Consider the following 26,204-nt stretch of genomic DNA (forward strand, 5'->3'; position numbering starts at 1 on the left):
CTGATTTTCAAAAAAATGTTTTTATGATATTCCAGATTCTTTCATGTTTTGTCTAGTATTTTTAATAACCTGCCAGGGGGAATCATAAGAAAAAATTAATATTTCCAGAATTTCTGTATCTGCTTAAATAATTTATAAATCTTATATAGAATGGGTTGTTTTACTTAATTCTGATTTCTTCAGTGATGTGCTGATGGGACTTCACATTAAAAGGTCAAAATAGATATTCATGGGAGTAAAGATTCCATGTGGAATCTTGGAATTCCATGTAACTGGTTTGGGGGAGGGTTCAGGTACATAAATCTAGATAAGTCTGTGTTGAAATAGTCTTAAGAGCCTAATGCATGTACTCTGGGGGGGGAAGGGGGGGGGGGAGGAGGGAAAGATCTGGCTAGGCTTAAGATGCCCCCAAGTTAGTTAGAGTAAAAGTCAGTGTCCAGAATGGTCATCTTCAAGATATCTTCCAGTTCATTATCAACTTTAGATATTTATTCAAATGTAATTTCTCAGAGGACAGAGTTGAGGTACAATAGCTGTTGCTCATAATTCATCTAATTAGAAAATATTAATAATGAAGCTCTGGTCATAAATTCATCTTCCTTCAGGTCAACCACCACAACACAATGTTCACACATGGCAGTCTTCACCCTCGGCATTCATCTGCTAAATTCATGCTTCTCTCAATAAAGGAAAGTAAGGAGCAGCTAGGTGGTATGGTGAACAGAGCAACGGCCCTGAAGTCAGGAGGACCTGAGTTCAAATCTGACCTCTTAACATTTCCTAACTGTGTGACCCTGGGCAAGTCACTTAATCCCAAGTGCCTCAGCAAAAATAATAATAATAATAACAAAAATAAAGGAAAGTAGGTGAGAATATAGGTAACTCAACAAAAATCTTCTGCTACTGAAAAAAATAAGTCTCTATCCTGATTATCAGGTATATTCTCCACTAATGATGGGTCAGAATTTTCGCATTCACATATGGACAATATATTATCTTTATTCAAGAAATTTAAATCTATACTTATCACACCAGTACTATTGTAAGAATTCTAAGTTGCCACATGGCAAATAAAAAAAACTTGGAGTATGAAGGCCAAATCTTCAAGGTACTAATTAAGTTTTTTTTATCATACCAAAGAATTGCTACAATTTATTACAGAAGTTTCAGAAAGCAGTCCTTAATTTATTTATAGAAAAACAATGTTTCAACTTGATGGCACTGACATGAAAAGGATGAATCTACTCACTCATTTCAACAAACATTTATTAGGTATCAATATTCCCATCAAGTGCTTGAATACAGAGACAAAAACAAAGCAGTACTTAATTTTAAGGAATTGACATTGTTTTCAGGGATACAAGATGTACACAGAGAACTAAATACAAAATAATTTCAGAAGGAAGAGAGCATTCAAAATTGGGGGTTGTGAAAGGGGTCAGGAAAGGGTTTAAAAGAAAGACTAAGGATTAAGGGGGTACCTCATTATAGAGAAAGCTATGGATTCTATAAGTTGGAGGTGAGAAGGGAGCCCACCGTCCAGACACAGGGGGACAATATGTATAAAGTCATAGAGAAAAGAAATGGAATGTTAAGTTCCCCCCCAAAAAAAAATCATAACTGACTAACATAGTTAAATATGATGCCTTATTTTAGTATAAGTTGTAGCACTATTTTGTTAAAATTATTCACATTTGCCTCCTGTAAGATCTCTTTCTGGGTTCAAGAGTCCTACTTCAAATTCCTTTAAAATAACAAATCATACTTACAAAATGAGACATTCTTATGTAATAGTATGATTCAGGATAGTCATAAAAAAGACAAAAAGTCATTCTGATTAGGAAATTACTCAACCTTCAGACATACTAAGACTCCACTTTTTAACTTCAGTTTCCAAACATATAATGAAGAGCCAAGGTTAGTGGAAACAGACTTTAGAAATAGGAAGAAATTGATGGTGTCACTGGCACATTTAGAAATGTGTTGCCATGATATTAGTAGTGCTTACTCCTGTTCTTTAGACATCAGCAGACATTCTGCAGGCAAGTAAGAATTCTTCCGAGTTCAAGATAATTTAACGGCTAAAGTATTCATAGCATATATTCTTTTAAAGGTATATGTCATACACAATAACTATAACAATGTAAACTGAATCATCACCGAGAGGCAAAAAATCTTTGGTTAAATACAACAGCTGACAATTAGTATTATACCCCAAAGTTAAAAGGCACATACATTTCTCTCTATTAACAACTTATAATCAAACTATTTTCTCTGAGACTGTGTGTACGTGTGTTTATGTGCTCATGTGTGCATATGGATTAGGCAACTGGTGTTAAGTGACTTGCCCAGGATCACACAGACAGTAAGTATCAAGTGTCTGAGGCCAGGTTTGAATTTAGGTCTTCCTGACTCCAGGGCCAGTGCTCTAACCACTGTGTCACCAAAGTGATACTTGGGAATATATTTTTTAAAGGGATTTGAGTGCCTGTTGAGGTAGTGTGCCAATACATAACAAACTTTTAATATAAATAAAAAAAAATTTAGATTGACATGAAGGTTTAATCCATTTACTTATAATTTTAATTGTCAGAATACAAAATACTAAGAATGTGGTTTAGGAATTTAAAGGCACAAATATTAATCAATAGAGTCACTTAAATCTTTAAGAGCCTTTTCAAGAATTGTATAGAATACATTTTATAATTATTTTAAAACACTGCTGCTTTTTAAATGTAAATATTAATCTTTTATGCAAAAGTAACAAGCAGTCAAAGAGCCATTTGCACGATAACATTCTGCTAAATTATATCTACCAGGATTTAACAAGCAAAATCACTGTAATTCAGATACCATATGTGTCTAAATCAAGCATATTAATTAATAAATGCTCACCTAAATGCCTGTACCTAACTTTCCATAGAAACACCTTATTATTTTCTTCTACCAACTAGTTTTCCTACTGTAAGTCTCATTGGGAAAAAGAAGCAGAAACCCTTGGGCTGAGGGAAATAACTGGCTCAGGAGGGATATTTTATGATTAAGAAACACACACCTGAGAATCCACCACTGTGCCAATCCTGAGGGAAGGGGGGTCTGGTTGCATATGAAGGTGTTTAGTGATGAGGGGGAAGGAATGGAGAATCAAATGAGCAGGGATTAAGACTTGTTTGGCTAAACGAAAATCAGCCTAAATGTAACTTACTGTCAACAACAATAAACAACCAGTTTGAGAATTTTAACCTTCCCCCTGAACAGTCAAAGAATATGAAATACTTAGGATAACAAAATGTATCATACTTTGATCCTGTACTTAGAAAAGTTGGAGGAAGTCTAATTTTTGATACGCTTACTTCTTCTATTGCTACAGTTGTTTTCTGGTGTTCCTGAACGACATGATTTTCTAGTGGCCATCTTCTTGCTTTTATTTCGGCCTCTAGAAACAAAAAGGAAAAGTTGCATCTTAGAAAGAATCCTAATGAAATTTAAACATGTCAACAAGCATTTATTAAGTGCTTAACTATGTTCCAGGCATTGTGCTAAATGCTGAGATATAAATAGAAGCAAAAAGACAGTCCTAGTTTCAGGGAGTTTATATTCTAATGAAGGAAGACAATGCATATGGTTGGTTGGCCAGAGGGAAAAGATACCCAATTGGGGTTGGTGAAATCAGGAGCAGCATGAGGAAAGGATAAGAAGGATGACTGGACTGGATCTTCCCACAATATAGAAGTTCTGGGGAAAAAAACACCAATGAGACAAAGGGGGAACATAGGAAGATGTATGTTCTAAATTAAGAAGAATACAATATAGTAGGATCATCTATTTATTCTTGAAAGCTATTCATTTCTTAATGCACTCCAATATTGCATTAACTCTTTTGATTGCCATATCCCATTATTCCTGAGTTTGAAATACAGTAAAATCCCCTGATCTTTTCCCTACAGACATTTCAAACCATGACTACCTTATCTTTTATTTGTGAAGTCAAATTTTGAATCTATCAGCAAAGCAGCCTATTTATCTCTATTAAATGCCATCTATTTAGATTAAGTCCAATCTTTTAGCCTGTCAACACATTTTGAGAACCTATCAATCAATATATTTTCCTTTTCTTTTCTAAATCATTTGCAATCTGACTTCTGACCCCATTGTTCAACTGAAATAGATCTCTCCAAAGTTACTAATGATCTCTCAATTGCCAGATCCAATGGCAATTTCTTAATAGTGATTTTTCTTGACCTCTCTCTACCATCTGACACAGTCAGTCACTTTTCTTGTCTTAAATACTCTTTCCTCTCTGGATTTGTGACTGCTCTTTCTTGATTTTCCTCCTGTCTATGTGACCAGTCCTTCTTTGTCATCTCTGCTGAAAGCTTTATCCATCCATGCTATGCTCACTAACTGAGGATGTTCCCCAAGGCTTTATCCTGGGCTGTTTTCTCTTTTGCATTTATGCTCTCTTATTCAGTGATCTTCATCACTTTCCATTAGTTCAATCACCACGATCATGAAAATGATTCCCAGATCTATTTATCCATCCCCAGACACAGCAGTCCCACATTATCAATTTCATACTGGATATTTAGAACTAAATTTCCATAGGCATCTCAAATTCAACATGAGTAAAAGAAAATTCATTCTTTCTCCATATAGTTTGGTGACCAGACACCTCAGAAAATGAGAATTGTTTACTTTTCTTTGATCCCATGGTTCAAAGTCATTCCCATATTACATGATCTTTCAAATATCAATGATGAAACCATTATATTCACCAGTTCTTTTTGTATCCCAGGAAATTGTTCCAAGTGCCTTGGATTTATCATTGGTACTTTGGTGCTCTCTTATCATGTAGTAATTCTAAATGCTTGTTTTTATTAGGAAATGAACATCTGGAATATTTTAGGGGATGAGACAGAAAGAAAACTATATTTAATACCCTGGAAATATATGGAATAGAAAGATCCCACCTATGACCACTGAACTATATAATAAATTACAAAAACTTAGGAACACTACAAATGGAGAAGATAGGGGAACTATAAGAGGAGAAGAGTCAAAATGATCCTTCACAAAGTCATAAAAACACTTAAGAAAATTAAGTAATGGATAAGAAAAAAAGAAAAAACTTGGCTTTTTTAAAAAACTGGATTCTGGTTGCCAGGATAACTCAAACTTTTCCTTTCAAATTCCCAGTAATAATTCTCATTGAATGTATTAATATTTACTATCAAAGAAACTAGTGGCTCAAAATACAAGTAAAAGTCAGTCAATTCACAGTTTTAATAGAGGCAAGATTGTTTCTGTCTTTTGATAAAAGCATTGAATAAAATAAGATAATAAAAATAATTATATTTTTTTCAATTCTGTCATTAAAATGGCATAAAGGATAAAAATTCTAATTCTTTTTGAGTAATTAACTGGAGGGACACAGAGAAGGCTCAATCCAAATAATGTCACCAGTGTCCTCTGCTAATATACTACAAAAATCAGTTATGATCTGATGGAACTACTAAACTAAATCTTCTTGGTTTAATCATACTCTACAAAATCAACTCTAACACATTCTTGCCCACAATAAAGATATTTTTTCTCACAAAATGATGGCTATTTCCTTTATCATAAAATTATTACATAATATTAAAAATAGAGATTTCCATGCTCTATTAGCCAAGAAAAAGCAATTTCTTCTACCACCAAAAAGGAGCATCAATTCAAGAATTTGGTTGAGAATTCTCAGTGATGAGACAGAACTGAAGCTTCAGTCATTGTCTAACAATGACTCTGGGGCACAAAGTTAAAGATAACTTTTCCCTACAGTTTTTTATATTTGAATAAGAAATATGAAGTTAACAAAAATGTACTGGAGAAACAAAATAAAATAAGTTGTATGAAACAACTTGGGCAACAAGATGACAGAACAATTTGGAAAACAACAGGAGATTTTTTTTTTCGGTCTTAATATCTTAATTGGTTTCACCAATAAATCACAAGCAAATAGAAGTAAAATGAAAAACTGTCTTAGTCTGTCTAGGAGTATTGTGATTTATATTAGGGTACCATGCCAATGAAAAAACACTTAAGAAAAGGCAATTTAAAGTCACAATATTTCTAAATACAATATAAACTTTAAACCAGAGTCCTTAAAATTGGCTCTTTATGAATGAAAATGTCAGTATGTTATTACAAAGTACTAGCATGTCAGGTTTCTATAAGAGACCATTTGTGTCATTCCAACCAATTGATTCAATTATACACTGAATTCATGCATCAGCAGACCTGTATGTAGTTCATACAACCATACATTTAGAGTTAGAAGGGAATACTGAAAAACTCATTCAGAATCACACTAATAAGAACTAAGAAGTGAGAAAAGCCAAGGACTAGAACTTCAATTACAATGATCTTTCTGTCAAACCCCACAGCCTTCCAAATTACATCAGGCAACTTAACACAGTAGAAAGAACAATGGACTGTGCATCAAACCTGGTTTCCAGTGCTGACTCTGCCATTCACTAAATATGTGGCCCAGAACAACTCAATGAAATTCTCTGGGTCTTAGCTTACCTTTAGCTATTTAAAAGAAATGCAATTAAAATTACTTAATACTTCTAAAATATACAAAGTACATCTATCCTTTGCACACTACAAATGAACACTCTTTTTACCAAAAGGCTGACCTAACCATCTACATGTATAAAATAGAGTAGATTAAAAATGCATCTTGCTACATAAAATTGTGAGAATTGTCTCTCAAACTAATCAACCATCATATAGATCTTGGGTGAATGAAGTAGATGAAAGGGTTGCAATCCTATTGGCAGGGTTTGGCACAACACTGAAAATGACAGAGATTAAGTTCTTATTTAGGAAATTCTGTGATATTTTCAATGATTTTTTAAAAAGCTTCTCTGAAAACCAATATTCTTACAGCAATTATATATATACATATATATATATATATATATATATATATATATATATACACATACACACACACACAGAGTGCAGGCAATTCACTGCAAATAAATATAGCACAAAGGGATAGGGGAGCTAGCAACTTGGGGGAATTAAGGAAAAGACTCCTGCAGAATGTGGTTTTAGAGATGAATTCTGAAAGAAACTCAGGATTAGAGGGCATGGAGATAGGAAAGAAACACATTCCAGATTAGTGCACAGACTTGGAGACAGGAGACAGAATGTTATGTGTGAAGAATAGCAAAAAGGTCAGTTAGGCTGAGCCAAAAGTGCACTAAAAGATATATAAATGAGACTGCAGCTGGGTTTTTAGTGGTATTCTTTGCCAACAGAAGCCTTCATCTGTTGCTAGATACAAAAGAGAGGCATTAGAATTTATTCAGCAGGAAAGTAATCTAATCTGACTCGTTTCAGGAACATCATTTCGGTAGCTGTGTTGAAAATGGACACGAGAAAGAAGAGATTTGAGGCAAGAAAAATAGTTATAAGTTAAGAGATAACAAGATGGCAGCTATGTGAATGGAGAGAAGGTGATTGATATGAAATGTACTGGAAGTAGAATCTCCAAGACTTGCCAAGTAATTGGATATGTAGCGTAAGGGAGAGAAGAGTTAAAGATGGCTTGGAGGTCACAAATATGCATGATTAGAATGATAGTGGATCCCTAGACAGAAATAGAAAAGTTAGGAAGAAGGATAAATTTTATGGGGAAAATTGTAGTGAGTTCTATCATGGACATGTTAAATTTGAGATGTCTATAGCACATCTAGTTCTAAATGTTTACTAAGCAGGTAGTAATTTGGGAATGAAGTTTAGGGACAAAAAGAGGGAGAATACTATTAGATATCTACTTATTGCTTGAACACCATTAGATATCTACTTATCGCTTGTAATTACTTGTGAAGCAATGATAATCGAACCATTGGGAATTGATGTGAGGTCATCAAGTGAGATAGTATAGAAAGAAAATAGAACCCAGGACGGAGTCCAGAAGTATATCTAAAATAAGAAGGCAAAAGAAAGGCTGTAGATTCAGCAAAGTAGGCTGTGAAGGAACAAACAAGTCTGAAGAGATCAGTGCCATGAAAATCCAAAGAGAAGAGAGTATCCAGGAGGAGTAAGCAATCATCATTATTAAATATTTCAGAAAGGTCAGGAAAAATGAGGATTTAGAAAAAGCTAATGGATTTAGCAAAGCTGAGATCTTTAGCAAAGCCAACAACTAAAGAAAGTAGTTTTAATGGAATGATAAGGTCAGAAACAGTGTTGCAATTGTTTTGAGAAGGGGTAAGAAGAGAGGAAGTGGTATCAATGTGTGTAGACAGCTTTTCCTAAGTGTAGATACATAAACAGATAAACATTTCATTTCTAAAGAAATACCATGTAAATATTATTAATTGGAATCATCATTACAAATGATATATCCAGATCACTCTGGGGAGCTAATGGTGGGATTTTAAGACAAATTTTCAATATACCTTCTTTAAAAACATGAAAAGCTCTGAAGTAATGGATAAATTATTTGCTTTAATGACACCGAGTTGAAAATCAGATTATCAAAAAAGAAGATATGCCTACATTTTCAGATTTTGTAGGGAGACCAATGAAATGTCTTTTCTAATTTGATACCCAGTAGAATTCCAAGACAAAATGGCAACAGACTGCAAAGGTAACATTTTAAAAGACAAATAGTGATTTTCATTCCTTCCATAGTTCCTGAAGTTGTCCATAGTACAAAGTACAATATCCAGACATCCTTACCTGTGTTCTCTGGGTGTAATGGGAAAGCATTGCAGGTGACAATATAGTAAAATGAAAATCTTTTCAGTTTATTATTTAATCTTGATTAATTTTTTAAAATTTTACTTATTTTTTAGAAATTCAAGCAAATCTATCTCACACCCAAGAAACTTGGAGTCAAACCAAAATGTACTGCCCTGAGAATAATCATGTGTACTGTGGGAACCAGACTTCTTCTTGTGGGAAATGTTACCTTATTTGGGACAATATGTTGCTGTGAAAGCTACAAAAGCTAAGGAATTAAGAGAATGTAGTAAAGCGGAAGTACTTTAGTATGCTCTAGGAGTAATATGTAAAATATGTGAATTAAGTTTCTTTCAAATGTGACCATAAATTTGAGATGGACATTTGTGAGTTACTTCTTTTTTCAGAGGAAGGTAGCAAGCTATTCAAGATTTTTCCCATTTCCATTTAAATTATATGAGAATGTAAGGCCTTAAAGAGACAAGGATTATAGCTGCCTAGACAACATTCCAGTATATAAAGTACTTTTTAATAACTATGACTCAAATTGTGACTAATTATGACTTTTTTATTTTAAAAGTAAAATAAGCAAACAAGTATTTACTAAGGATTAGAACTGTATGGCTGGCCCATGAAAGGAATGGTAATACAAAGAAGTTAAAGGTATGTTCACTGCAGGTAAGAATATTACTGTCTAACAGGAGACTAATAGACAATATACAAACAAAAAAGTTAACATTAGGAAAATGGCAATAAAGAAAATAATTTAAGTAGGAATACAAGCAAATAATTTATCCATTACTTCGGAGCTTTTCATGCCAAATGCCAAATAAGTGAGCCGAACAAAGAATGATTTGAGTTAAGAGAAAAAAAGCAATCATTGTGGGTTGTACAAAGCTGTGAAGATTTTATGGAGAATAGGAGAGATGTCTGACCTTTCAAAGAGGGCACAATTTGAACACATGGCAAAGAAGCCACAGAGTTCATTATTGCCTGAGAAAATGACATTAGCAAAGGCAAAAATAGAGGGAACGGTAAATTTATCAGGATAACTAGTCATACAGCTAACATGAATAATCATCCCAGATGATCTGTTCTAGCAAAATGGTCAGAATTCTGGCAGCTCTTTCGTAAGTCAATTATAAAACATGTGCCATCCAGTCTCTAAGTAGACTTTTCTCCTCTCTTTGGTTGTTCTATGGGAGAAAGACTGGGAAAGAGCTTTTATGAAAATGTAAAAAAAAAAAAAAAAAAAGTATATTGAATTCCCCATCTCCAGATAGGTTGTGGTAATGTTCTTGTGATCATTGGTCTGCAGTCTGAGCTAAAACCTGGCACTCTTTCATTAATCAGGATATCTTAGTTCTGTGATTCCATTTCTGAGGCAGGATACATAAATAAGAGTGGAAACTGGTAGCGTTATATTTAATTAAAGGTATCCAGCTGTATAGAGCTCTGGGCTAGGAGTTAGAGATAAAAAGATAAAAGCAATTCTAGCCCTTATGGGTATGATTTGCTTAAATTAAAATAACATTACTTGGTCTAACAAATTGGCTGAATATGGTATTTTTTTTAGTTCATGGCATACATTAATTTTGAAAGCTGTGATTATGTTTCATGGGTTGGCATGGTCAAAGAATTTATCACCAAGTGGCTGGCCTACTGGTGATAAGCTTCTGTGTATTTACAGAATACATGCATATGTATTCATCCTGTTTCGAGGAAACACATAGTCTCTTTTGAAGACCCTAATCAATTCCTTTGTAAAATGTCATGAGAGAGAGAGAGAGAACTGGAAAAGAAAGAAAATGAGCCATTCACATATTGAAAGTGAAGGATAAACAAGAGTTTGCATACTCTATTAGAATCCATTTGATGTCAGGAGATGTAGAGGAAGGTGCTAAGTATGTTAAATAGAAGATTAGTAGTAGAACCTGAACGAAAAGATACACAGGATGAGAGAAGATGTAGGGTATGATTTGCATTGGTAAAAGGAATATCCATATCAGTGAGATCATGGATCCCCTGAAATACCCAGAGAAATGACTATACATACTGACCTTGTTGCCAAAAACTCCTTTTCCTCTATGAGGTCTCTTATGATGTCTGAGCTGGAGCTAAAAGGACATGTACAAAGCATTATCATAAGACATTTCATAGATTGTTTGCAAGCTGTACTTTTATTGGCAAGGAACAAAGCAATATAGAATGACAGTCACTGCCCATGGAGCTTACAGTCTTATATTAATAAAATGCCATTATAACATACCTCACAGTTCCACAAATTTGGTCATAGTATAGATAGTGACAAAAAAAAAAAATCTATCCCTCTCATTATAATGGAGAAAACCTATGTACATATAAACCTTATCCATATAAAAGAATTTTAATTGGATGCCAAAATACAATTATACAGTTCTTTTTATAATCCTAGTTTGCTTCTCAGTCCAAAAGTCCATCATTACAATATGAAACTCTGCATTTATAAATTTTCAAATATCCAACCTGTGAGGAATTAAATATTGCAGGTGGCCCAAATGGTAATGGGAAGGCATATGGTGGGCAGAAATAAGTGATGATCTAGGCCAAAGAAAGGAGCAAATTCATTTGGTGAAATTTATAATTAGACAAAGAGATAAAACTTGTTGTGTGATTTGAGTAAGGAACAGTAGTATAACCTAAGAGGGCTTCACTAGTATTCTTAAGGAAGTCCTAGAAGTTGAGTTGAGCACCTGTGGAATTTATAAAGAACAAAGAAAAGATACGGTTTGTACTGTGTACTAATGGAAGAAAACTCACCCTGACAAGATCATCAATTCGTTCAAGGCCCTTGAATGTATAAGAATTGGCTGAAGGAATTATTCATGTTTGGGCCTGAGAAAAGAAGAGTGAGGAGCAGGGTGTCTGCAAGGGAAAAGATATAATGGCAGTTTTCAAGTGTCTAAAGGCCCTTAACATGAAAAAAAAAAAATTAACATGAAAAAAAGAAAATTAATACATTTGTTCTGCTTGGCTCCACAAAGTAGAGCTTGAAGCAATAATAGTATGGGGGTAGGGGAAGAGAAGAAAAGAGAGAGAGAGGAAAAGAGGGAAGAGAGACACACAGAAAGAGAGAGGGGGGGGGAGGGAAAGAGAGGGAGGAGGAGGGAGGGGGAGGGAAGAAGGGAGACGGAGAGAGGGGGAGGGGGGGATGAGGAGGGGGAGAGGGGAGAAGGAAAAGGGGAGGGGGAGAAGGGAAGGGGGAGAAGGGGAGGAGGAGGAGGAGAAGGGGAGGGGGAGAAGGGGAGGAAGAGAAGGGGAAAGGGAGAAGGGGAGGGGGAGAAGGGGAGGGGGAAAAGGGGAGGGGGAAAAGGAGAGGGGGAGAGGGGAGGGGGAGAGGGAGAGGGAAGTAAATAGTTTGCCTAGAAAAACCTTGAGTTTCCTTTCCCCTCAGCTTTTTAAGTAAAGGCTAGGTGAGCACTTGTTAAGTAATAAAGGAGACACTTTTCCAAGCATGGATTAGAATAAAAAAAGGTGCCCTTCAAATCTAAACTTAGTGATTCTTATTCTATGAAATTTTGAAAAAAAAAAAGATATTGTAAAATATAGGCAAATTTGTTGACTTTTAATTATAAATTTAGACATTGAAAAGTAATTGCTTGATATAGCTTGTAAGCAAAGTCTAACAAGCAAGTGTAGAGCAGATAGAAAAAGTTCTTTTACACGAACTAACTGAACTCTCTCTTTTTACAGAAAGAGAATTCCCAAGGTCATACAGATAATAAGTAGCAGAATCTGGTTTTGAACCTGGGTGCCATAGCCTAGTATTGATGTCATGGAAGTATATAATCTTCCACCACATTCAGGAACCTCTCTACAACATCCTGAACAGGTGATTTAACTAGCATCTGTTTAAAGATGTATCAGTTTACCTCAATTGGCTTCATTTTCCTTATCTGTAAAATGAGATTAAATGAGATCAGATGATCTATAAAGAGAACCAGAGTAACAAAGCAGCAAAAGTTGGATTTAGAGTCAGAAGACATAATACATTCAATCCTAATTCTGCCAGTCACTGACTGGAAGACTTTGCCTAAGCCATTTAATTAGCTCTCTGGCTCTCAGTTTTCTTATCTATAATATGAAGGGCCTCAGTGAAGTGACCTTCCAGGTCCTTCCTAGCTCTAAATCTATGTTCCTATGATCTCTTCCAATTCCATAATTCTATGATTTTAACTCTTAGTGACAGGGACTTAAGCTATCTTCAATCCTCCTCACCTCCACCTAAATGAAGCTTTTAGTAATGATCAGAATAGAGAAAAGCAAAAATAAATAAATAAATAAATAAAATTTGAAGTGCTGGACTGGATTTGTTGGCAATATGATTCATTGACTGAAAAACAGTTTCTCAAGAAGGAAATGGAAGATGAAAGAGTGAACAAAGTGGCAAATCTAGAAGGTCTAACAAACAATTTAAAGCAATTCAAGAAACGTTTATAAAGCCTCTATAATTTGCCAGGTACTATGCTAGACATTGTGGATAAAAATTATGTATCAGGACTTCAAGGAGCTTTACATTCTATTTACTAAAGGGATTATGAACAAGTCATTTATTCTTTCCAGGTGAGACAATCTTCTCTCACCTGTAAAACTGTATAACAATACCTACAGTATCTACTTCACAAGTTATTGTGAGGTTTAAATGAAATTATGAATTGGAAATGTTTTGAAAACCTTAAAGCACTATATAAACCTCAATTATGATGTTAATAGTAGTTGAGTGCAGAGGAGGCTCTACATCTGGAATAGGTAGCTATTTAAATAAAATAATTCATGGATGGTCCTGGGTCTACCAATATAACTAATTTGTCACAGATACATAAACTTCATCAAAAGTTTGTTCCTATGACTAAAATGATTGTCTTCTGTTAAACTAAAACAATCACAAGGGGCAAACAGTAAGTATTTATCAGTTACTTACACTTGTGTGGACTAGTTTACATCTTTTATAACATGTCAGCTAACCCATGGGGAGATTTTGATAAAGAGAAATAGAGCAGAGTATTGTGTATTCCAATATGAAAAAGCAAAGAATGATAAGTGGGGAGATGGGAAAGCACTAAAGATGAACTCCCCTCAATTTAATTTTGCTAAGGATCAAGTCTGGTTAGGTAGATACAAATTATAACCTAGTCCTTAACTACAATCCTGAAAAAATTAGAAACACTTCACAGTTGAGATTGTAGATTATAAATAATATAGAGAATCCCCTTCCCACTCTTCCAAAGACATTTAAATTTAAATTTTATGGGGTACTTAAGATAAATTAAACATCACATTCAAGTTGTGAAAGTGGGATGGGGAAGAAATACTTTGTACTACTTGTCACATTAACCTGTCCAACTCTGATCCAGATGGATCAGAGTCAAGTAGCAATACAAGTCAGAGAAGTTAGGACTGTATGACTTAGGATCCAGCATCTCCACATTGTCAAAAGACGGAAAAAAGAAATTCAAAATAGCTTTTCTTTCTTTCTTTTTTTTTTTAACCATAATGGTTACAAAGCATTCAACCCATTCCAAGTTAAGTAAGCAGAATAGTCATCCCTGTCAATTAACTCAGTATGTTGTATGATCAATTGACCTTGGAGCTTTCAAAGTACCAGCTAAAGCCACTGGTTTGTTAAAGGAAAATATTTGCGGTACATTAAGGACACAAACCTAAGAGGTTTCTTAGTGATGTGAAGCCATATCAGCGAAAACAGATGGTAGAGGAGGAATTTTTTAAAATCCATGAAAACCCCTGAAAGTTGCCTATTACTTTCACCATAAATGACGTCAACTTCCATGTTGAGTCATCTAACAACCTGGTTCTAAGGGTTCCTTAACTTAAACTCCAATGACCTTCAGTTTCACTGCTTCAACCAGTAATAACAATGGCCAGTAATCAGGTATTATCTTTATCCTCTCTGTGTAGCATTTGATACTGCCAACCACCCCTTCTGGAAACATTCTTCCCTTTTTTGATTCTCTTTCCTCATAGATGTTTCTTCTTTATTGCCCACAGGTGCTTGCTAAGTTCTAGAAGGCTGTAGAGCACAACTTCTGGTAGGTTCTCCAAAACTGAAAAGGCTTACATAGGAGTCCAGGTCAGGACTGCATTCCTGCTGACCCAGACTGACCACTGGTTAAGGAATTTTCCTAAACATCTATTGGGGAATGGCTGAAGAAATGATGGTATAGTATGGAATATTATTATATCATAAGAAACCATGAAAGAGAAACCTGAGACTTGAATGAATTGGTGCAGAGTAAAGTGAATTGAGAACAATTTTTATAATAACAAGTGAACAATAAGAATTTAAATGCTTGTTGACTTGACAAAAACATTGTACAGATAAACTTTGAAACACTTAAGAACTCTGATCAATGGAAGTACTAATCATGATTCTGGAGAAGTGATAATAAAGAATGTTACACCAGAGAAAGAGGTAATGTGTTAAAAATGCTAAATAAGATCTGTATTGTTGGATATGGCTAATATTGGGTAGTTTGTTGTTTTGCATTTTGGTTTTGTTTTTGGGGGGTGGTTTGGCTTGATTATATATATCTTTTACAACAGTTTTCTCTTTCTTCTTTTCAACTAGAATTGTGAAAGGGGTTAGGAAGGACAGAAAGCAAATGCTTATAAATTGAAAATAAAGTGAGAATTTTATTGCCACATCAATTCCCCAAAACTGCCTATTGGGATAGGTTTTTTTCATTTTCCATGCTAATAATATATATATATTTTTTTACTTTCTTTCTTTACTTTTAAATTCTGAACACCAATAAAATGGAGATTTCCATTTACCTGGCAGAAGAATGTATATGAAATTGTAAGATCTCTACTCTGTACAGCTTTCTTTCCCTTCCAACTGTATAATAAATTCCACCTGTCTTTCAAAACTTGTCCTGTTTATCTATGTTTTATTCTAGCATTGATTCTATTTTCTCTGCATTTATTTCTTTTGAGTACTGTTATATAAAAAAAGAAAAATTGAAAACTGTTTCAGTGGCTTGTCACCTTGATTTCTACTTCATCAATCAACTAAAACTATTCTTTCCAAAATTACTAATAATCTCAAAACTATCAAAACTGATGTTTTCCCCCTTCAATTCTCATCATTCTTGATCTCCTTAAAGCACATGGCACTGTTGGCCACCCTCTCCTCCTGGAAATACTTCCTTCTCTGGGTTTTCATGACACAGCTCTCCTCTTAGTTTTCTTCCTTTCTATTTCTCAGAATCTTTCACTAAATCATCACACCATTGCCATGCCCTCTATTTATGAGTGAATCCCAAGGCATATAGAAACACACCTGACAGTTTCTTTTTTCCTAGCCAAGATCTCATCGTCAAAATCAAGAGAAATGAAGCATACTGAGAAATGGGGACAAAAGCAATATACCTGGATATCTTGGTCTCTGGATTCTGCTTCACTTTGCAATTCACAGAAATTTGATTACCTATATACATGCCGTTGCCATCCATGCACTCAACTTTTCCTGTATCACCAGGGTGCAAAGTCATCAGGACATGTTATTTATCTAGCACTGCTGGTACACATAGTACTTTAGAGAGTGTTAAAAAGCAAGTCCATAATACAAAAATAACCCAGCTTAAGGATGAGTTACAAGAGGTTTTTTAATGCAAATTTTACATTTGCCCTGATTTTACTCCTCTTCTTTTTTGTAGCTATTGAATTATAATAATAGATTCAGAATTACAGGGGAGCTCAGGTATGTCTCAGTCTAAATCCCTCATTTTATAGATGAAAAAATTGAGAGTCTATGGTCTTTTTCACTTTACTGGACCTATTTTTTAAAATGTATTTTAACATTATTTTCCTGTTTAAATTTTGAGTTCCAAATTCTCTCCCTTCCTTCTCTCACTTACTGAGAAGACAAAGAAAATGACATCAATTAATTATAAATGTGAAATACAAAATATATTTCCACATTAGTCATATTGCAACAAAAAAGCAAAAGAAATAAAGGAAGAGTGAAAATTATACTTCAAAAGAGTTCATCAGTTCTCTCTCTGAAAATAGAAAGCATTTTTTCATAAAGACTCCTTTGAAACTGTCTTGGAACACTGAATTGATCAGAGTAGCCATATCTTTCACAACTGATCATCATTACAACACTGTTATTACTATGCATGATGACCTCCCAGTTCCTCTCAACTCACTTTGCATCAGTTCATATACATCTTACCAGGTTCTCTTCCTTGAAATCACTCCTTGTCATTTCTTATAGCACAATATTACAATATCACAATCATATACCACAACTTGTTCAGTGATCCCAAATGATGAATATCCCTTTAATTTACAATTCTATGCCACCACAAAAAAAGCAACTATAAATATTTTTGTCCTTTCCTTTTTCTTTGATGTCTTTGTAGTACAGATCCAGAACTACTGTTGCTGCTGGATCAAAAAGTATTAATAGTTTTATAGTTCTTTGGGCATGGTTTCAAATTGTTCTGCAGAACAGTTGGACCAGTTCACAATTCCAACAGTTTATTAGTGTACCTATTTTTCTCTCACTTCAACATTTGTCATTTCTGATAGGTATAAGGTAGTATCTCAGAGTTATTTTAATTTGAATTTCTCTAATGAAAAGTAATTTATATTTTTTCATATGTCTATAAATAATTTTGATTTCTCCTTTTGAAAACTGCCTGTTCATATCATTTAACCATTTATTACCTGGAAACTAAATCGTGCTCTCATAAATTTGGTTCTATTCCCTCTATATTTGAAGAAATAAGGCCTTTATGAGAGAAATTTGCTGCAAATTGTTTTGATATCATTTCATTATCAATGGTACCTTTTAACAAAGTGTAATTCCCTAATGTTCTCTTTTAATTAGGTCTATTTTTGTTTTTGCTTTGTCTAAGATCATGATTGCTATCCCTACCTTTTTTTACTTCAGCTGAAACATATTAGATTTTTCTACAGAGCTTTATTTTATCTATCTGTGTCTGTTTCATGTGTCTCTTGTAAACAACATATAGTTGGACTCTAGTTTCTAATTCATTCTGTTATCTACTTCCATTTTATGAGTGAGCCCATCCCATTTACCTTCACTATTAAGATTATTAACTGTATTTCCTTCCATCTTATTTTCTTTATTTATCCTTCTCTTTTATTTTTATCCTGGCCCTCTTCAAAAATGTTTTGTTTCTGACCACTCCTGCCTCCTTTTTATAATCCTCTCCCCCACCTCTATCTCCCTCTTATCCCCTTTCTCTACTGGGTAAGATAGATTTCTATACCCAACTGAATATATATATATGGATATTCTTCTGTCTTAAAACCAGTTCTACTAATGAGAAGTTTAAATATTGCCTGTCACATACTCCAGCTCCATTTTCCCCTCCATTATACAAGCTCTTCCTTGCATACTTTTTTATGTGAGGAACTTGTCTTCATTCTACTTCTAACTTCTCCCGGTGCTACTATAGTTATTCTGGATGTATATGTAGCTGTTTATGAGTCATATCCAAATATCCCCTTATTAAAGACAGAAGACATACCACTTTAGTGTACAATGTTTACTATACAATATTACGTGTTTCAAATAAATTCTGGTAATCATGAAATATAAGGATCAAATGGGAGATGGAAAGATTAAGCAACATATCTTGGCTGTCAGTGAATTTAAATGGACTCAAATTTAATTTAATTTTAAATGAATTTAATTAGATGATCAATATTTATACTCAAGAATATTTTAGAAGAAATGGAGTGGCCTTCATGGTCAATAAAAGGCTGGGGGAAGTAGTACTGGAGTATAATCTGAAAAATGACAGAATGATATCTATTTGAATCCAAGGTAAATTGTTCAACATCATAGTAATACAAGTCTGTTTTTCAACCATTAATACCATAGAGGGCAAAATTGATCAGTTCTATGAGGACCTACAAGATCTTCTAGAAATAACATTTAACAAAAAAAAAAAAAAAAGAGGTTACATTCATCACAGGAGTTTGGAATATTAAAGTAGGCAATTAAAAGTTAATTGGAATAACAGGCAGGTTTGGCCTTGGAATACAAAATGAAGCACAGCAAAGGCTAACAGAGTTTTGTCCAGATAACTCACTGGTCATAGAAAACACTCATTATGAACTATCCAAAAGACAACTCTACGCATGGACATCACCAAATGGTCAATACTGAAATCTGATAAATTATATACTTTGCAGCCAAAAGTAGAGAATAAGGAATAAAGTAGGAAAAATCATCTGACCATATAAATATGATCTAAATAACATCCTTTATGATATGAAGTGGAACTGATGAATAGATTTAAAGGATTAGATCTGGTAGAGAGAGTTCTTGAAGAACCATGAACTATTCACACTGTTGTACAGGAAACAGCAAAAAAAAAAAAAAAAAAAAACATCACAAAACATCACAAAGAAAAAAAAAACATCACAAAGAAAAAGAGCAAGAAAGCAAAATGATGTCTTAAGTCTAATGAGGTTTTACCTAAAGAGAGAAGGCAGGAAAAAGGAAAAGGAGAAAGGGAAAAATATACACAATGGAATGCAAAATTCCTGAGAACAGCAAGGTAAAGATAAGAAACAGGGAAAATAGGTGGTGTAGTAGATGGAGTACTGAGTCTAAGATTCATCTTCCTACATTCAAATTTAGCCTCAGACAATTACTAGCTGTGTGACCCTAAGCAACACACTTAACACAGAAGAAGAGGTAACAAGAATATGCAGAAAACCTATACAAGAAATATCTTAATATCACCAATGGCCACAATGGTGTAGTTACTGATCTAGAGCCAGATTTCTTGAAGAATGAATTCATATATAGGAAGTATTGCTAACAGTAAGGCTAGTGAAGATGATAGAACTCCCCTGAGCTCTATAAAATCCTAAAAGATGCTAATTATGCCAGCAAATCTGAAAAACTAAACAGTAGCCACCAGATTGGAAAAAGATCAGTTTATGTTCCAGTCCTAAAGAAGGGAAATGCCAAAGAATGTTCAATTACTAATTGTGCTCCTTTCATATGCCAGCAAAGTTATGCTTAAGATTCTGTAAGCAAAGCTTCAGCAATATATGAACTGAGAATTACCCAAATTGTAGGCTATTTTTCAAAGAGGTAGAAGAAGTGGAAACCAAATTGCCAACATTTGTTGAATTATGGTAAAACATGAGAGTTCCAAAAAAGGATCTATTTCTGTTTCACTAATTACACTAAAATCTTTGATGGTATGGATCACAATAAAATATCACAAGTCCTCAAAGATATGGGAATACCAAATCATCTTACTTGTTTTCTTACATATTTGTAGTATGCAAATTAAGAAGCAATGTGCAAAACTAACTGTGGAACAACTTCTTGGTTTAAAATCGGAAAAGGAGTATGACAAGACTATATATGTCACCTTATTTATTTAATTTACACACAGAGTACATCATGCAAAAAGCCAGGATGGATAAAGAAAAGCCAGAATTAAGATTACTGGGAGAAATATCAACAATCCTTTAGATATGCAGATGATATCACTCTGATAGCAAAAATAAAGAATTAAAAGAATTAAAATAAAGAATAAATGGAGGGAGGGAATGAAGGAGGGGAGGGAGAGAGGGAGAGGAAGAGAAGGAGAGAGGGAGGAAGAGAGGGAGAGAGGAAAAGGGGAGGGGAGGGAGGGAGAGAGGAAGGAAAGGAGGGAGAGAGGAAGGGAAGGAGAGAGAAAGGGAGGGAGAGAGAAAGGGAGAGAGGGAGGAAAGGAGGAAGGGAGGGAGAGAGGAAAGGAGAGAGGAAGGAAAAGAGAAAGGAAGGAAAGGAGGAAGGAAGGAAGGGAGGGAGAAAGGAAGGGAGGGAGGGAGGGAGGAAGGAAGGGAGGAAGGGAGAAAGGAAGGAAGGGAGGAAGGAAGGAAGGGAGGGAGGGAGGGAGGAAATATTGAAACATGGCCTTGTTGTAAGAACAATATTTTTTATTTTTTTATATTTTGTCAAATCCCATAAAATATCCCCCTGATAGTTTGAAAGAAATTACATGAATATTGTAGATTAAAGAGGATAACCTTATTTTTACATGTTGGCAAGATCAAGTGATGAACAATGACTCATATTCACTTATATAGGAATTCCTCAACTTCTGTTTTTTTTTTTAATTGTAAATCATACACTCACAGATCTAGACTGAGAAGGGATCTTAAAGGTTCTCCAGAGTACCATCCTGATTTTATTTTATTTTTTTTATTACAGCTTTTTATTTACAAGATACATACATGGGTAATTTTTCAGCATTGACAATTGCAAAACCTTTTGTTCCAATTTTTCCCCTCCTTCCCCTCTCCCCCTGCCCCAGATGGCAGCTTGACCAATACATGTTAAATATGTTAAAGTATAAGTTAAATACAATATATGTACACATGTCCAAACAGTTATTTTGCTGTACAAAAAGAATAGGACTCTGAAATAGTGTACAATTAACCTGTGAAGGAAATCAAAAATGCAGGCGGACAAAAACAGAGGGATTGGGAATTCTATGTAGTGGTTCATAGTCATTTCCCAGAGTTCTTTCCCTGGGTATAGCTGGTTCAGTTCATTACTGCTCTATTGGAACTGATTTGGTTCATCTCATTATTGAAGTAGGCCACGTCCATCAGAATTGATCATCATATAGTATTGTTGTTAAGTATATAATGATCTCTTGGTCCTGCTCATTTCATTCAGCATCAGTTCATGTCTCCCCAGGCCTTTCTGAAATCATCCTGTTGGTCATTTCTTACAGAACAATAATATTCCATAATATTCATATGCCACAATTTATTCAGCCATTCTCCAATTGATGGGCATCCACTCAGTTTCCAGTTTCTAGCCACTACAAAGAGACCTACCACAAACATTTTGGCACATACAGGTCCCTTTCCCTTCTTTAAGATCTCTTTGGGATATAAGCCCAGTAGTAACACTGCTGGATCAAAGGGTATGCACAGTCTGATAACTTTTTGAGCATAGTTCCAAATTGCTCTCCAGAATGGCTGGAAGTATTCACAATTCTACCAACAATGTATGTGTCCCTGTTTTCCCACATCCCCTCCAACATTCCGCATTATCTTTCCCTGTTATTCTAGCCAATCTAATGTGTAGTAGTATCTCAGAGTTGTCTTAATTTGCATTTCTCTAATTAATAATGACTTGGAGCATCTTTTCATATGACTAGAAATAGTTTCAATTTCTTCACCTGAGAATTGTCTGTTCATATCTTTTGATCATTTATCAATTGGAGAATGGCTTGATTTCTTATAAATTAGAGTCAATTCTCTATATATTTTGGAAATGAGGCCTTTATCAGAACCATTGACTGTAAAAATGTTTTCCCAGTTTATTGTTTAGCACCCTGATTTAAGAGGGTCAGAAAGGTTTAGGGATATGCCCAAGGATACCTGAGCAGGAAATAAAACAGCTAGGATCTGAACCCAAATTGTCTACGATTTCAAAACTAGTAATAACAGTAAGAGCTATAATTTATCACCTGTCAGATTGACTAAGATGACAGGAAAAGATAATGACAAATGTTGGAGGGGATGCGGGAAAACTGGGACACTGATACATTGTTGGTGGAACTGTGAATGGATCCAACCATTCTGGAGAGTAGTTTGGAACTATGCTCAAAAATTATTAAACTGTGCATACCCTTTGATCCAGCAGTGTTTCTATTGTGTCTATAGCCCAAAGAGATCTTAAAGGTGGAAAAGGTACACATATGTACAAAAATGTTTGTGGCAGCCCTTTTTTGCTGTGGCAAGAAACTGGAAACTGAGTGGATGCCCCTCAATTGGAGAATGGCTGAATAAATTACGGTATATGAATATTATGGAATACTATTGTTCCGTAAGAAACAATCAGCAGGATGATTTCAGAAAGGCCTGGAGAGACTTACATGAACTATGCTGAGTAAAATGAGCAGAACCAGGAGATCATTATACACGGCAACAATAAGACTATACAATGATCAATTCTGATGGACGTGGCTCTCTTCAACACTGAGATGATTCAAACCAGTTCCACCTGTTCAGTGATGAAGAGAGTCATCTATTACCATGGGAACAGAATATGGAACACAACATAGCATTCTCACTCTCTCTGTTGTTGTTTGCTTGCATTTTGTTTTCTTTATGCATATATTTGATTTCACATGTATTTCAACATATTTAACATGTATTGGACTACCTGCCACCTGGGGGGGGGGGAGGGGAAGGAGAGGAAAATTTGGAACAAAAGGTTTTGCAAGAGTCAATGTTGGAAAAATGACCCATGCATATACTTTGCAAATAAAAAGCTTTATGGGGCAGCTAGATGGCTCAGTGGATAGAGCACTAGCCCTTAAGTCAGAAAGATCTGAGTTCAAATCTGGAGACACTTAACACTTCCTAAGCTGTGTGACCCTGGGCAAGTCACTTAACCTCAATTGCCTTAGCAAAAATAAAAGAAAATAAATTTTAATTAAAAAAAAAAGAAAAAAGAGTTAGAATTTATATATTGCTTTAAAGTTTGTTAAACACTTTTCACATTTTATCTTCACACTAATCCAGGGAGATAGTTGCTATTATTATTTCCATTTAACAGAGTCTGTGCCTTGTTAAGAATTATATATTTCATTTTTTTTATCATCGTAAATAGTTTTTCCCATTCTATCCTTCTGTCTTGATTATAAGTGATTTCGTGAAATTGTTGTGAAATAAAATGATGATTCACAGATGCTACTCAGAGTGGTAAAGTTTTTGGCAGAATTAGTTTTTATCACATATCTAAAGATACCAAGTAATATCATTTCATGGGATATTTAGTCATCTAGAATATCATGATAAATATTAGCCCAAAACCCCACCATAAATTTAATGTAGTTTCTGGACCAACACCTATCACAGGGACAAGGAATTACCTAAATTCTGCAAAAGTTACTCTCCAAATTACATTACCATACATTTTGATACTCGGTGACTTCAATGGAAAAGTGAGTATAAGAGAAAACAGTGAAAAAGAATATAGTAAAAAAAAATATAATAGAAGCCTCACACCTAAACATCATAAATACTTTTTGTAAAAACAGGAGGCACTGAATAAAGTAAGTATCATATAACATCACAAAAATGAAACTGATTATATCTTAACATTTAGTAGTTTCATTACTGATGTGGAAAATATTCCTTAATAAACCATTATGAACAATCATTTCATTGGCTTGTTTCAGCAACGATCAAAATTAATATAAAACTAGGATAATAAATGGGAAAAATAAATGGTAGATGATTAAAATAACTTCAATTTAAATTACTTAAACAAATTATTGGAAAATGGATGGAAAATGGATATACACAAATCATAATAATTTCAAAGACATCTATTATAACAATTACATATAGAAGTTTAATCAATAGAAGATACTGCCATAAAGAGCCTGAAGTCTTATAGTAAACACCTGACATAAGCCAAGGGCACCAGCACAAAGACCAAAAGAATCATGAAAGATATGGAGAAAGTTGATGGGATATTACATGTAGTATTGCCTCATAAAATAGTCAGAAGAAATGGAATTTAAAATTAAAATTTAAAAAGCATGGCAAGAAACACAGCAGAATACAGTCATCTCAAGGGATTTTAAGGAAGAACCTGGAAAGAGGACAACAGAAGGTAAAAAAATGAAAAATATTTGTAAAGAATTTTTGCTTTTACAACAAACTTTTCTCATCATCAAGGATAGCAGAGCTTTCATATTTGTTCTCTTACATTATAACTCTGGATGTTCTGCAAAAGGGGAAATGAAAAGTTTCATCTTGGAACACTGAGAAATTAATCAACATAATATATTTGATGATGTTCAGCTAATCAAATTCCAAAATACCTAGTTTAATAATCTTAAATAGGACATAAACAAAAACAAACAAATTACTGATATTTTGAGAACTGATCTGGGACACAGGAGCACTGAATTATGACCATGTTCTGATACCAACAAGCCATGTGACAAGGGTTATGTCATTTTATTTTTCTAAGATTCAGGTTCTTCATTTATGAAATAAGAGAACTAGATTATCAAGACCTCAAGACCTCATCTAGCTTCAACATTCTCAAAAGCACAGAATTGTAATTGTGATATAATATAATACAGAGTCCCTTGATTTGGAGCCAGAAAATTTTGGGTTCAAGTTCCAGTTCTGTCATACTGTTTGAGTGACCTACAGCAACTAACAATTGTTCTAGGCTTCAGCTTTCTCATGTGCCAAATGAGGCAGTAGTACTTATAGGTCTTCTCTTGCTTTAAATCTATAATCGTACATTGAAAATGTTTTCTTCAAAAATATGTACTTTCCCTCCCATCAATAGGCATTGATCTAGATGACATTTGGTCACTAAAGACTATAAACTAATTAATTCTGAAATGGGCTTATGCCGAGTTACCAAGTATTACAATAACAAAAACAGGAAAATGTCTGCATTTGATAATAACCTTACCTTAATACTTAAATTCATCTGAGTTAACATGAACAGGAAACATCACTTACCTGGAAAAATCAACAAGGCTAAGCAGTCAGCAATGTGGTATGCACTCTTATCCAAGAACACAATTTAACCTTACATGGTGTTTGTACTTGATTCTCCAAGAGGACCATGACATCAGGGAGGTGACACCATGACATGCAAGTGAATTGGATTTAAGTGAGGGAGAGCTGGGCAATGTCATCAGTATCACTTTCCCCTCCAGAGCCATCTGGGTGCAGTAGCCTGGTATAGATCAAGAGGACTGAAGATGCTCCTCGATGAAGTGGGGGACTTTGTTCTTTTTCAGCTAAGGTCTTTAACAAGTCTCAGTTTGACTGAGGCAACACCCAAACTCAAAGTGGTTAAGAGTAGCTAAGAAATGAGTCAAGGAATGGCTCCTTTTGCCTAGTCAAAAAAAAAAAAAAAAAAATCAATCTGGGAGGGAAAGATCCTCAGGGTTTCTGGCCAAAATATAAACAATGATTATTTACATTAACTCAGACTCAATCTGAGTCAAAACTATGACCAAGTAAGGCTTGGTCTCAGGTAAAAGCCAGAGTGATTTGGGTTTAAGGCTTGATCCTTCAGAAAAGTTACATTCCTTTAGGCAGAAAACCTATAAGTCTATAAATAATTGTACAATACCCTTTGTGGACAGAGGGAAAGGAAGTAAGGGAGGGAGGGAAAGAAAGAACTACACTGTCCAACTGACCAGTCTCAGTTTGGTCCCCAGTAGAGCAGCTCCTACTATTATTCACAGAGACTCTTGTCTGTCCTTCGTTCTCCACGAAGACCATGGCATCAGGGAGGTGACGACATGACATGCAAGTGAAGTGGATTGAAGTGGGGAGGGTTGAGCAGTCACCTGCCTTAACTTCCCCTCCAGAATCATCTTGTTCCAATAGGAAGATATAAATCATAA

The 26,204-nt window shown here is 34.6% G+C and overlaps 1 protein-coding gene across 4 annotated transcripts in view; it reads right to left on the reverse strand.

Moving 5' to 3' along the window:
- The window catches only part of RAD18 (RAD18 E3 ubiquitin protein ligase), a 105,277-nt gene that overhangs the window by 1,235 nt on the left and 77,838 nt on the right, over positions 1-26,204 (reverse strand). The window contains exons 12-13 of one of the 4 annotated variants that reach the window (XM_031954440.1): positions 10,803-10,859; positions 3,354-3,436 (exon numbers count right to left, since the gene is read on the reverse strand). In XM_031954440.1, coding sequence (XP_031810300.1) covers positions 3,354-3,436; positions 10,803-10,859 — 140 coding nt within the window. Of the gene's footprint in view, positions 1-1,249; positions 3,437-10,802; positions 10,860-26,204 lie in introns of those variants that run through there. The other 3 variants (XM_031954434.1, XM_031954453.1, XM_031954446.1) reach the window with 3 other exon arrangements.

Source organism: Sarcophilus harrisii, chromosome 1, assembly GCF_902635505.1.
Source record: "Sarcophilus harrisii chromosome 1, mSarHar1.11, whole genome shotgun sequence".
Classification (NCBI taxonomy): Eukaryota; Metazoa; Chordata; class Mammalia; order Dasyuromorphia; family Dasyuridae; genus Sarcophilus; species Sarcophilus harrisii.